We start from the raw sequence: 14,804 nt of genomic DNA, 5'->3' as shown, positions 1-14,804 counted from the left end.
CATAATTTGACAAAATGTTAAGTTATCTCTGATTGGACTATTTTGGTAGAACAGCCAATCATTTTCGTTTTAACAGGAGCAAACAAATATTTTTCAATGGTGTAAGCGGTACTTAATTATTTGTTTGTACATCTTCCAAAAAAGAGCCCAAAAGGCAGTGCTATCAGATCCTTACAATGTCTATGGGACAAGGTGATCTTAATATAGAAATAAGCTTACGTTTTCCACAATAGTATAAGAGAAAAGTTGAAAAGGGAGAGAAGAAAGTTGCAAATGATAGTACTAGAATAGAAAAGAATATTTTTTATTTTCCAAATTACATGGCCCTATAAAGGTCATAAATTCAGATACAATAGACTACTTCGAGTTCATCTGTCGCAATAAAAAAATTAGTCAATTATGCATGCCTTTATAATGTCATTTACCAGATAGAGGGACCGCCTGTATCCCTGCAATGTAGTCGAAAACAATTTTTTTCTTTCAATTTTAGCAAATTACTTACATGTATAGTAGCAGCTGAGGGTAAAACTAACATTTTTTTTGTCCTCAGGCTCAAACACAAATTATTTTTTTCTCCAAAAACTGGAAACAAACTTTTTTTTCTGAAAAAATTCCATAACCCCCCTGAAATCAAATGGTTGCTGCCTTAGTGATCGTCTTTGTGCAAGATAAACTAGAATTAATATTTGTTCTATAGGTACTTAATCATGTGTACAACTTCCTAATGACAGAAGTGTCGAAAGACAACTACATGTATGATAATTCAGTTTGCCAAATAATTTGGGCAATGTAGCTTTATAGATTTCCAACCTATCGCACAACATTGGAACAGAAGTGACAATGCCCCTTAATTAAATGCACAAATGATGTTCACTAAAACTAAAGTATTTGACAGAAATGCATGGAGGTCCAAAGTGGTCTATTGATTGAGATAATTGGTAATTGCAACAATAGACATCACAATGTACATGAAAATATATATTTAATATATAAGAATTTGTCAGAATCAGAGCCAATTTAACAAAATATATATTATGAATAAAAAAATAAAATTACTCAAATATGCATTCATTCTAAAACTATTATATACAAACCTGCTCTCCTTAATTCAAAACAGTGACCAACATAACAGCCCATTTTTATACGGCCGCAAAAATTGAAAATGTTTTTGGTCGTATATTGGTATGACGTCATCGTCGTAGCCATCGTCCGAAAACATTTGGTTTTTGCACTATAATTACTTTAGTGTAAGTTTGTAGAAATTTTTGAAATTTAAACACAAGGTTTATGACCATAAAAGGAAGGTTGGGATTGATTCTGGGAGTTTTTGGTTCAACAGTTTAGGAATTAGGGGCCAAAAAGGTCCCAAATAAGCATTTTTCTTGGTTTTTGCATAATAACTTAAGTATTTATATAGTAAATAGGAATCTATGAAATTTTAACTAAATTTAAGTAAATTCTTAATTTTTGGTCCTGATTTCAAATTGGTCTACATTAAGGTCCAAAGGGTCTCAAATTAAACTTAGTTTGATTTTGACAAAAACTGCATTCTTGGGGTTCTTTGATATATGCTGAATCTAAACATGTACTTAGATTTTTGATTATGGGCACAGTTTTCAAGTTGGTCCAAATCTGGGTCCAAAATTGAACTATGTTTGATTTCAACAAAATATGGGGTTCTTCAATTTGTTGAATATAGCTATGTATTTAGATTTTTAATATTTGGGCCCGGTTATCAAATTGATCCACATTCAAATGACATTGAGGTCTAAAGGATCTAAAATTGAACTTTGTTTGATTTTATCAAAAAATGAATTCTTGGGGTTCTATGATATGCTGAATCTGATCATGTATTTAGATTTTGGATATTGGACTATAATAAGTTAAATGTCCAATTTAAAGTTCTTAAGTTTAAGTTCTTAGACCACATTCATTCTATGTCAGAAACCCTATGTTGTGTCAACTATTTAATCACAATCCAAATTCGGAGCTGTATCTAGCTTAAATATTATGTCCATACTTGCCCTAACTGTTCATGGTTCGACCTCTGTGGTCATATAAAGCCTACCCTGCGGAGCATCTGATTCCATGAGAAAAACATTTTCTTGGGTCAGTAGCTTTGATAGCTTTTACGACATGCCAACTGCTTTGAATGAAACATTTGTAAAGAAATGATTTATATGCAAGGAAAAAATACTTTTGTTGTCAAGTCAGATTAGCTGGTTTATGGATTTGATGGTGCTTTTATTTTGTTTAAAATGATATTAAAGTAAGATGTTATATTATCATAATAATAGGTATTCAAATCTATAAAAAAAAAACCACAAATAAAACAATCTATCATTCCACTATACATTTAACAGTTAATTTCTCTTCCTTTTCGATTCTTCATCTCTGATTATATAATGTATACAAAAAAACTTCAACTGGCTGGTGAGTGGTGATTTCTTTCTGGTGCGCTTGCCTGGTTTAACAGTGTACAATGTCTTGATAATTACAATTTTTTTTTTTTTAATTTCATAATAACTTTCAATTCTTATATTTTTTAATTGTTGATACAGTGTATAAGATTAAAATAAGATACAGATTACGAATGTAGGTATTTGTAAGGATCAAGGAGAATTTCTCTGGCGAGTTTCTCAGTTTCTCTTTAAACAGTGTTGAAACACTCAGTTGTGGTGTTGCAGGCTATTGTTTGAAACAATAAAGGTAGACTATATTGGATTTTGTTGAAAATCAGATCAGTAAATTCATTTTAAGGTTCTTTCTACATTTAAGATGGGGAGGTGTCTCTGTTTGCTTTAACACTAAATTGCATAGATTTCTGTTTGCAGTAATTCACTTATCTGTTCATTTTGATGTGGTTGATTTATTGATTATAAAATCCTGTGGTTAAATCAGGAAAGAATCCTGCTAGCATAAAGTACTGTATAAAAACAAGATGATAAAGGTTCTGCCATGTAATACTCATTGTATTGGTTTATATACATGTATATTATACAGTGAACTGTTATACAATGTATCCACAATCACTTAAATATGTTGAAATCAGTCAATTATTTAGTGTATTTGTGTAATGTTTTAATTTCTAATAAATGTACATGAAAAGACAATATTTGAAATCGAATCATCTCGGTGGATTGGTTTTCTACACTCTATCATCAACTTGCATATTCTTTAGAAACAAAAGGGAGGAAAAGAACATGTAATTGGTACATTGCATTGTACCTTACCATTATATCAATATATATTTTTTTTAGAACAAAAGAACAGAAAAATTCTTGAACAGTTAGAAGAACAAAAGAAAAGATTGAGGATGGGAGGACATCCAGGTCCTGCTAATCCTATAGCCATCAGGTTAGACATGTTATAGGGTAACTAATTTATGAAAATAGAATAAAACTGAATGTTGGTTTATCTTTCTGTGGATTGTTACTTTTTTGGCTAGAATGTCAAGATATGTCCTAGTCTAGAATGAAGTGTGATTCATATTACATGATATTATTCGTATCCTAAAAAAAGGATGATAGATTGTAATCTACTGGTTGTTTAAAAAAAATCATCCATCAAAACAAGCAATGTTTGAAAACATTCTATTTAGAATAGTATATTCAAACATTATGTACAATTTGGAGTTAAGTATGGTATTCATTATCACTGAACTAGTATATATTTGTTTAGGGGCCAGCTGAAGGAGGCCTCTGTGTGCAGGAATTTTTCGCTACATTGAAGACCTGATGGTGATCTTCTGCTGTTGTTTTTTCTATGGTCGGGTTGTTGTCTCTTTGACACATTCACCATTTTCATTCTCAATTTTATTATGACCAAAATGTTTGCTCAATCCTACAGTTAAGTAAAAAAATATTTATTGTGAGGTCTGTACTCTGAGGTAATGCGAATAATACAATAAATTAGTAAGTATTACAATAATAAAAACTGGTAAGCAAAATTAGAAATTGCAATAACTAATCAAGCAGTTTTGACCATTCTTCAAACATGCTATGATAAAGGCATTCAATTATTTCTAAATTTTACAGATACGAAATTGAACTTTAAAGATTCTTTATATGAAATGTATGAGCATTATTATTTAAATCCTCATTTTATTTTTTTTTCATATTCCTTGTTATATGGAAACACTGCAAGATGAATATAAATGAGCTAATACAAAAGTTTAGTGATGAGCCATATGATTCCTGTTATATTAGTCTTAAAGTTAACTGGGCAAAAAATGACACTGTTTCACAAAGAGCTTCTAACTAATTTCACTGAAGGTTCATTACTATATTTGACCGACAGTGCAAGGGCTGTATAACAAGTCGATGTCGTTACAAACTTACATCATCATTTATACTATAATTTAGTTTCCTTCATCTTGTGTAGTAAGATTAAGAATTATCACTGTTCGTAACTACATGTACCATTAAGATATAAAGTACATCATAAGTAATTTCATCAACATAGTGTGTAGTATTGTATATTCATATAATATACCAGTTCTGTACACCATCTCATTTTTTGCTAGTTGTTAAATTACACAAATATAAATCATTTCAAATATGTAAAACTGGAATATTCTGTTGTTTAAATACATCAAGTGAATTTTCAATCATGAAATTAAATCAGCTAGAAAGGACTAAACAAGAAATAAAGCATGCACGAAAAAAGTTGATTAACAGAATTTTATTAATTAGTTGACCTCTAATAGTTATTGACTGGTCATTTGATCAAGGATTTGTGACGGAGGACTACATTCACAGGTTGTTATAAATTTATGATGATATTAACGGACTTGTGACTAAATCTAAGACTCTAGGTAAGAAGCATACTACATGACTTCAGTTTTTATACGACCGCAAAATTTGAAAAAAATTTCGTCGTATATTGCTATCACGTTGGCGTCGTCGTCGTGGTCGTCGTCGTCCGAATACTTTTAGTTTTCGCACTCTAAGTTTAGTAAAAGTGAATAGAAATCTATGAAATTTTAACACAAGGTTTATGACCACAAAAGGAAGGTTGGGATTGATTTTGGGAGTTTTGGTCCCAACATTTTAGGAATTAGGGGCCAAAAAGGGCCCAAATAAGCATTTTCTTGGTTTTCGCACTATAACTTTAGTTTATGTTAATAGAAATCTATGAAATTTTGACACAAGGTTTATGACCACAAAAGAAAGGTTGGGATTGATTTTGGGAGTTTTGGTTTCAACAGTTTAGGAATTAGGGGCCAAAAAAGGGCCCAAATAAGCATTATTCTTGGTTTTCGCACAATAACTTTAGTTTAAGTAAATAGAAATCAATGAAATTTAAACACAATGTTTATGATCATAAAAGGAAGGTTGGTTTTGATTTTGGGAGTTTTGGTCCCAACAGTTTAGGAATAAGGGGCCCAAAGGGTCCAAAATTAAACTTTGTTTGATTTCATCAAAATTGAATAATCGGGGTTCTTTGATATGCCGAATCTAACTGTGTATGTAGATTTTTAACTTTTGATCCCGTTTTCTTATTGGTCTACATTAAGGTCCAAAGGGTCCAAAATTAAACTTAGTTTGATTTTGACAAAAAATGAATTGGTTGGGTTCTTTGATATGCTGAATCTAAAAATGTACTTAGATTCTTGATTTTTGGCCCAGTTTTCATGTTGGTCCAAATCGGGGTCCAAAATTAAACTTTGTTTGATTTCATCAAAAATTGAATAAATGGGGTTCTTTGATATGCCAAATCTAACTGTGTATGTAGATTCTTCATTTTTGGTCATGTTTTCAAATTGGTCTACATTAAAGTCCAAAGGGTCCAAAATTAAACTTAGTTTGATTTTAACAAAAATTGAAATCTTGGGGTTCTTTGATATGCTGAATCCAAACATGTACTTAGATTTTTGATTATGGGCCCAGTTTTCAAGTTGGTCCAAATCAGGATCTAAAATTATTATATTTTAGTATTGTACAATAGCAAGTCTTTTCAATTGCAAAGTATTGCACAATGGCAAGAAATAACTTATTGCACAATATTGTGAAATAGCAATTTTTTTTTTAATTAGAGTTATCTTTCTTTGTCCAGAATAGTAAGCAATAAATATCTAATTGCAAAATATTGTGCAATAGCAAGATTTTTTTTAATTAGAGATATCTTTCTTTGTCCAGAATCAACTTAAATCTTTGTTATATACAATATACAATGTATGTTCACTTTTTACTACCAACTGATAAATTAAAATAATCTTTACCATTCAGTGATAACAAGCATTTTTTTTACATCTTAATATTTTATGATGCATTTAAATGAGTAGTTATTGTTGCAAACTCCATTAGAAATTTTAATTGAGATTAGTTTTGGAATAAGGGAAAGGGGGATGTGATTAAAAAAATTGGGTTCAATTTTTCTCATTTGAAATTTCATAAATAAAAAGAAAATTTCTTCAAACAAATTTTTTGAGAGGATTAATATTCAACAGCATAGTGAATTGCTCTAAGAGAAAACAAAAATTTTAAATTCATTAGAACACATTCATTCTGTGTCAGAAACCTATGCTGTGTCAACTATTTAATCACAATCCAAATTTAGAGTTGAATCCAGCTTGAATGTTGTGTCCATGCTTGCCCCAACCGTTCAGGGTTCAACCTCTGCGGTCGTATAAAGCTACGCCCTGCGGAGCATCTGGTTTGACATTACATATATTTTAAGCCTTACATCCTACATTTGATATCTTACTTATGATAGCCCTGACTTTATTTTAGTACTCCTCCTGCAGTTCAGCAGCCAGCCTTACCAGCCAATCCTTCTGTGAGTAAAACCCTTTGCACTCTTCATATAAGTCAGAAAGTGATTACTTTTTCATTCTGGCAAAGATTGGATAAAATTTAGTCCTTTTCTTTATGTCTGATATTCAAGGCAATTTAAGGTTAAAACCTTTATATTTTTTTTAGTAATTAGTATATTTTTTTTAAAAATCAAAAAGAAAAAACAAATTATATCAAAACATTGTACAAAAGTTTAAGGGAATGTCTCTATTTTAAAGATTAAATCAGTAATTGAGAAAAAAAAATAACCTGCGTTATATGACACACTGGATGGACCCGGAAAAAAAAATCAGGTCAAGCAAGGTGTAGGAATACTTAGGTATTTTCTGCAAGAATAATCATATTTTAGGACCATGAAAATGTGTCGGTTAAAGCAGGATGTTGGAATACTCAATTGTTGGATAAGGCAGGATACACTGTATATGGTAAAAACTTAATGTATACAAGACAACCTCAGATAATAAGTAATGATAAAAGCAGAGCAAAATAGCTACTTCTATTATAAGATAGGAAATGTGAAATGATACAAATATCCATAAAGACAAAAGTATAATAATATGTTAATTTAATGCTGTTTAAGTCAAATAACTAATATTCTGACATTGTTTATTCTAGTCAACACTTGTAATGGAGACTCACAACATGACACCAGCTCAAAGGGCAGCATTACAGGTACAATACACTTAATTAATTTTATTGCAAAAGAAATTTTCCACAAAATCATTTGCATCTTACCTGTCAATTTAAGCTTTAATGATTTTTTTTTGTCCAATTGAACAAATACAATAGCTTTTGTTCTCTATGTTTTTGTTTCCATCACTCATTCATTTATTTACACACAAATTTGTTTTTAAGATGAAAATACTTGTATCAGCCCACCAAACTGCAAATAATGTTGTATTTTTATACGACCGCAAAATTTCAATTTTTTTGTCGTATATTGCTATCACGTTGGCGTCGTCGTCGTCGTCGTCATCGTCCGAATACTTTTAGTTTTCGCACTCTAACTTTAGTAAAAGTGAATTGAAATCTTTGAAATTTAAACACAAGGTTTATGACCACAAAATGAAGGTTGGTATTGATTTTGGGAGTTTTGGTCCCAACATTTTAGGAATTAGGGGCCAAAAAGGGCCCAAATAAGCATTTTCTTGGTTTTCGCACTATAACTTTAGTTTAAGTGAATAGAAATCTATGAAATTTTGACACAAGGTTTATGACCACAAAAGAAAGGTGGGGATTGATTTTGGGAGTTTTGGTTTCATCAGTTTAGGAATCAGGGGCCAAAAAAGGGCCCAAATAAGCATTATTCTTGGGTTTTGCACAATAACTTTAGTTTAAGTAAATAGAAATCAATGAAATTTAAACACAATGTTTATGACCACAAAAGGAAGGTTGGTATTGATTTTGGGAGTTTAGGTCCCAACAGTTAAGGAATTAGGGGCCAAAAAGGGACCCAAATAAGCATTTTTCTTGGTTTTCGCACCATAACGTTAGTATAAGTAAATAGAAATCTATGAAATTTAAACACAAGGTTTATGACCATAAAAGGAAGGTTGGTATTGATTTTGGGAGTTTTGGTCCCAACAGAATAAGGGGCCCAAAGGGTCCAAAATTAAACTTTGTTTGATTTCATCAAAATTGAATAATTGGGGTTCTTTGATATGCCGAATCTAACTGTGTATGTAGATTCTTACCTTTTGGTCCCGTTTTCAAATTAGTCTACATTAAGGTCCAAAGGGTCCAAAATTAAACTTAGTTTGATTTTGACAAAAAATGAATGGGTTGGGTTCTTTGATATACTGAATCTAAAAATGTACTTAGATTCTTGATTATTGGCCCAGTTTTCAAGTTGGTTAAAATCAGGGTCCAAAATTAAACTTTGTTTGATTTCATCAAAAATTGAATAAATGGGGTTCTTTGATATGCCAAATCTAACTGTGTATGTAGATTCTTTATTTTTGGTCCTGTTTTCAAATTGGTCTACATTAAAGTCCAAAGGGTCCAAAATTAAACTTAGTTTGATTTTAACAAAAATTGAAATCTTGGGGTTCTTTGATATGCTGAATCCAAACATGTACTTTTTTTGTAATTATTTTATTTTTGATGATGAAACATGTGAAATTACATACTACAGTATTCGATACACATTTTAAAATAAAGTAATACTTGATAAATCAATTAAGTCATATGGATATAATAAGATATAGATATGAATATTACAAAAAGATTTTGTTAATTAATCAAATAAATTAAATAAAAGCTGCTTCTAACAAATGCCATTTCTGATCATTTTTACTTTTTGTACAGGGGTTAAGAAACATACAGAGTATTTTTCTATATTAATCCAATATTTTAAATATTCTACCCCACCACATTTTGTGGGGAATATGTTCTTACATCTACATTTGTATATATAATATTTGAAATACAACAAAATATTGTTAACTATTTTACTGTTGACAAAATCTTCAGACACACCTAAAATGACTTCTTTTGCACTGAAAGGCAGGAGAATGCCATAATTTTTAATCCAATCTTTAACGGATAGCCAGAAGTTTTGTGATACATTACATTCCCAAAAAATGTGAAAAATATTTTCTTTAATTTCTGAACAAAAAGTACAAAGTTCAGTTTCTTTTAATTTACACTTCAATAAAAATGAATTACATGGTAGAATCCTATGAACAATCTTAGATTGGAAGTTTTGCAAAAAAGAGTTTCTGGTTATGATGAAGGGCATGGAATAAATAGCATTCCAATCCTCAATCTGCATATCTAAATCTCTATCCCATTTTTCACGGGAAGATAAAGATAACACTTTATTATCCTCCAAAAATAATGTATAGAAAAATTTACAACATTTTGGTTCCTTTTTAACTTTATCTATTAATTTATTTTCAATAATTTCCAGTTTTGAACTACCTTCTATTATACTTTTCCATCTCTTTGGAATCGCACTTAAAATACTATAAAATTCTACAAAGTTAGTATTGATATCATACTTTTTTTAAAATTCATCATATGAGAATAATGTATTATTATCTGACATAAGATCATTAATGAAGAATATACTATTTTCAACATATTTGAACCTCAAAATCATCTTGCCATCTATTTTGATGTTTGGATTCAGCCATATGGACTGGGTCAAAATTTCAGTATTGTTTTCAGCTTTAAGCTTATTTTTTAACTTGGAAAAATTTACCAGGATATCATGCCAAAATGGATTAACTTTTTCTGCTAAATAAAGTAAACCTTCCTGACTTAAGTGTAAAATCTTGTCCCCCCCAAATTTTTGTATATAACTAAGTAGCAAGACTTTCCAAGGAGAGTAGTTTTGGGGATCTAATAATTTATACAGCCAAGACATTTTTACACTATAGCAAAAATAATAAATATTGGGCATCTTAAGACCACCATCACAGTGTTCGGACATTATCACTGCCCTTTTCACTTTATCAGGTTTTCCTTTCCATAAAAAGTTAAAAAATATATTCTGAATCTCCCTCAAAACCCCTTCTGGGGGGTTAGGAAGGACAGTCAGAACTTGGACCAAAATGGGAAGTGCTAAAGTCTTAATAACTACAACCCTCCCAATATATGTCAGTTCTCTATAAGCCCAAGTATTGAGTAATGACTTGATACTGTTTATCTTGGCTGTAAAATTACATAGAGTTTTATCCATTTTAGCAAGTTCAAACCATATACCTAGTAGTTTAAACATGTACTTAGATTTTTGATTATGGGCCCAGTTTTCAAGTTGGTCCAAATCAGGATCTAAAATTATTATATTAAGTATTGTGCAATAGCAAGTCTTTTCAATTGCACAGTATTGCGCAATGTCAAGAAATATCTAATTGCACAATATTGTGAAATAGCTAAATTTTTTTTAATTATAGTTATCTTTCTTTGTCCAGAATAGTAAGCAAGAAATATCTAATTGCACAATATTGTGCAATAGCAAGAATTTTTTTTAATTGGAGTTATCTTTCTTTGTCCAGAATCAACTTAAATCTTTGTTATATACAATATACAATGTATATTCACTTTTCACTACCAACTGATAAATTAAAATAATCTTTACCATTCAGTGATAACAAGCAGTTTTTTTTACATCTTAATATTTTATGATGTATTTAAATGAGTAGTTATTGTTGCAAACTCCATTAGAAATTTTAATTGAGATTAGTTTTGGAATAAGGGAAAGGGGGATGTGATTAAAAAAAATGGGTTCAATTTTTCTCATTTGAAATTTCATAAATAAAAAGAAAATTTCTTTAAACATTTTTTTGAGAGGATTAATATTCAACAGCATAGTGAGTTGCTCTAAGAGAAAATAAAATTTTTAAAATCATTAGAACACATTCATTCTGTGTCAGAAACCTATGCTGTGTCAACTATTTAATCACAATGCAAATTTAGAGCTGAATCCAGCTTGAATGTTGTGTCCATACTTGCCCCAACCGTTCAGGGTTCAACCTCTGCGGTCGTATAAAGCTACGCCCTGCGGAGCATCTGGTTCAATATTATATTTCAATATTTCAACAAATATTTAATAAATTTTGCAATTAAGAGAAAAAAGTAATGGATCATTATGCTTGACTTACAATACATATATATGTTATGTATGTAATTTCCGACAATAGCAACAACAAAGTTATAGTTTGTGATTTGGTCAGTTTGTGGGGAGCCACTAGTGGTCGGTCAATGATATATGATATGCAGTTGTATCAGCATTGGCACATCTCATTTCAATTGAGATTATTTTCCCTGCTCTCTCAGTCATGTTTTATTGACTTTGAAACTTGTGCTTAGTTTACATGCATCAGTTTCTGATTAGGTATGTTTATGGGGAACCACTTGCCGCAGGTCAATGATATTTGGTATGCAATAGCATTGGCACATCTCATTTCTATGGATATTTTTGACTCAGCACCCTCAGTTTATTGACTTTGAAACTTTTGTCTAGTTTTCATGTATTAGTTTGATTTTATCAGTTTATAGGAAACCATTAGTGGAAGGTTAACAATATTGGTATACATATATATATATATATATATATGCATTGGCCCTTTTCTCATTTCCAAGGAGATTCTTTGTCCTGTAACTTCAGACACCATTTATTAACTTTGAAAAATGCATAAATGCATAACTTACATGTAAAAGTATTGCAATTTTAATTTAAACAATTGCGCTTTACTATGAAAAGAAAATAAAGAAAACTCTACTAAGATATATATCTCAGTGTTAACAGTTTACAATGGTTTATTAATGCTGTTTTCATATCATGTCAATTAAGTTGGATTTCTCATGTATTTTAGGCAACTTTATTTTGTTGATTATTGCTAAATGAACATATCTGTTTAACTGAGGTTACATAATGTTTGTCTCATTTGCAAGGTTTATAGAAGTTCGAGGATATTTGTTTTTATGCCCCACTTATACCCCACCTACGATATTAGAGGGGCATTAGGTTTTCTGATCTGCGTCCGTTTGTCTGTCTGTTCATTTGTCCATCTGTCCATCTGTCCCGTTTCAGGTTAAAGTTTTTGGTCAAGGTAGTTTTTGATGAAATTGAAGTCTGAACAACTTGAAACTTAGTACACAAGTTCCTTATGATATGATCTTTATAATTTTAATGCCAAATAAGAGTTTTTACCTCAATTTCACAGTCCACTGAATATAGAAAATGATAATGCGAGTGGGGCATCCATGCACTGAGGACACATTCTTGTTACTAGTAATTATGCTTTATCTGAAGCATGCAATGACAATTAACTTTTTTCATTTTGAAACATGAAGTTTGACCTTGATCTCATAGATTTTTACACATTATTCAGTTTAAATTTGTTTAAATAGATTATGCAAATGAGTTCATTTGAATATTTAATCATCATGTGAAAAATTTATACTTCATGTCATTATTTTTTTCAGCATGCAAATGCAAATTCGTTTGGATATTTCATCACACAAGATTCGTCTTTTGGAAATCTGATACTGCCAGTGATACCACGGTTCAAAGATGTATGAATATGATCTCAACTCTCAACTCTAGACTTAAATACATCAAAAGATAGCTGGAAATTTGCAATGGCAAAACAGATTTTTGTGCTTGCGTTATCAGATTCAATCAGATATGAACAATTAATGAAGTTGAATAAAAACACAGGAAAGAAGAAAATAAAAGCCTGTTCCCCATTTAAATGACATTTTACATGATATGAAACTGTTTGTGAACTATTGTTATGTATTTTTACTTTGGGATTACTGTAAGTTTGTTTCATAATTGATTTCTATGTTTATAAAGATGTACATGTATGAAATATTGAATATTGAATTTTTAATTCACTCTTTCAGTTCACTTTTAATTAAGCATCCAACCAAAATGACTGCACTTTGATAAGAGCCTATGGCAAATATGGAAAAATCTTAATGAAATCCAGTTTGCAAACTGTAACCAGATAAACCATTACTGTTCTTGGTTACACTTTGAGTACTACTAGTAGACTTATCAGCCCCTAAGGATAAAATCAGCTCTGTTGTCAGTGCTTTGGTACTGGTATAATTTGGATGATACATTTTGTCTGTATCAACTCTATTAACATTCTCAAGGAAAGATAACATAAGACTGTTTTAGTTGTTTTGTCTACACCTTTAGGGTTTTTGTAATCTCACACTTTTTTTTATCCAAATGTATGAGGTTTTCTATCATAGAAATGATCTTACTACAGAACTAAATGATATACAAGATCATATTTTTGTGGCTCTTACTTCTGTTTTCCTAATTGACATTGTCCTTTGAAATAGCTCATAAAACTCATGTTTGGGTCATCTTTAATATGCACCTTAAGGGAATACGATACAGTTACAGGCAAGGTAATGACGTTGCTAACGTTAAATGTTATTTTCGCGACGTCAAACTATGACATATCGGGAAAAGATGCATTTTTCGACTGATTTTTATCATTCAAACTGATTTAATTTGAAAACGAGTACATGGACCCCTATTTTTTAAAACAGCAATTTCTTTCATTTTGCAAGGAGATTATGTGACCCAAATTCTATGAAACTGTAAATAGCTCATTTTTTTAATTTGGTTAAACATGCAGCAAAAAATGATGTTTTTTCCTCTATTCATGAACATTTGATAAATATAGAGTTATTTTGGAATAAAAATTACATAATTTTTAATGATTCTTATAAAATACAGGAATTACCGATTATTTAACAAAAAAACAATTTGTGTTTATCTTTTAAAACAAAAAAGTTATGTCTTTCTTTGAAAAAGAAAATACAGACTCAAATCTGATTTTTGAGCAAATATACAAAATTTCGACCTCATTTTACTTAAAAAGTAGCACATAAAGGTATATTTTTTATTACATATTTGATTTAATCAGGTAAAAAATAGGCTATATGCAAATTTTCATCAACTTGTAAATACAGGTTCAAAACTGTATTGTATGCCCTTAACTGTAAGTCTGTTATGTGGATAGATTTTTGTCATAGCTTATTTGTTTCTCTTTCTCCTTTGTGTTTTGTTAAAATCAGGGACTTACATGTGATAATATTGCCTATAATCAGTAATTGATTGACTAACACACCAAGAGTCTAATCTCTTCGACTGATTGACTAACACACCAAGAGTCTAATCTCGTCGACTGATTGACCAACACACCAAGAGTCTAATCTTGTTGACTGATTGACTAACACACCAAGAGTCTAATCTTGTGGACTGATTGACTAACACACCAAGAGTCTATTATCGTTAACTGATTGACTAACACACCAAGAGTCTAATCTTGTTGACTGATTGACTAACACACCAAGAGTCTAATCTTGTTGACTGATTGACTAACACACCAAGAGTCTAATCTCACTGACTCATTGGCCAACCCATCAAGAGTCAATATCCCCGATTCATTGGCTAACCCATCAAGAGGCTGTACTCTGTAACTGATTGACTATCACATCAAGAGTAAAATCTTGGCGACTGGTTGACTAACA

General features: G+C 30.6%; 1 protein-coding gene across 1 annotated transcript; it reads left to right on the top strand.

Moving 5' to 3' along the window:
* The first annotated feature begins 50 nt into the window (after positions 1-50).
* Positions 51-13,139, top strand: LOC134683393 (SOSS complex subunit C homolog). The gene is made up of 5 exons (XM_063542679.1): positions 51-192; positions 3,261-3,357; positions 6,735-6,780; positions 7,413-7,469; positions 12,732-13,139. The coding sequence occupies exons 1-5, from the start codon at positions 177-179 to the stop codon at positions 12,825-12,827; spliced, it is 312 nt and encodes a 103-aa protein (XP_063398749.1). The 5' UTR covers positions 51-176; the 3' UTR covers positions 12,828-13,139.
* Positions 13,140-14,804: the final 1,665 nt, after the last annotated feature.

This window comes from Mytilus trossulus, chromosome 1, assembly GCF_036588685.1.
Source record: "Mytilus trossulus isolate FHL-02 chromosome 1, PNRI_Mtr1.1.1.hap1, whole genome shotgun sequence".
Classification (NCBI taxonomy): domain Eukaryota; kingdom Metazoa; phylum Mollusca; class Bivalvia; order Mytilida; family Mytilidae; genus Mytilus; species Mytilus trossulus.
Note: the sequence above shows the minus strand (reverse complement) of the source record. Positions and strands in the feature narration are given on the sequence as shown.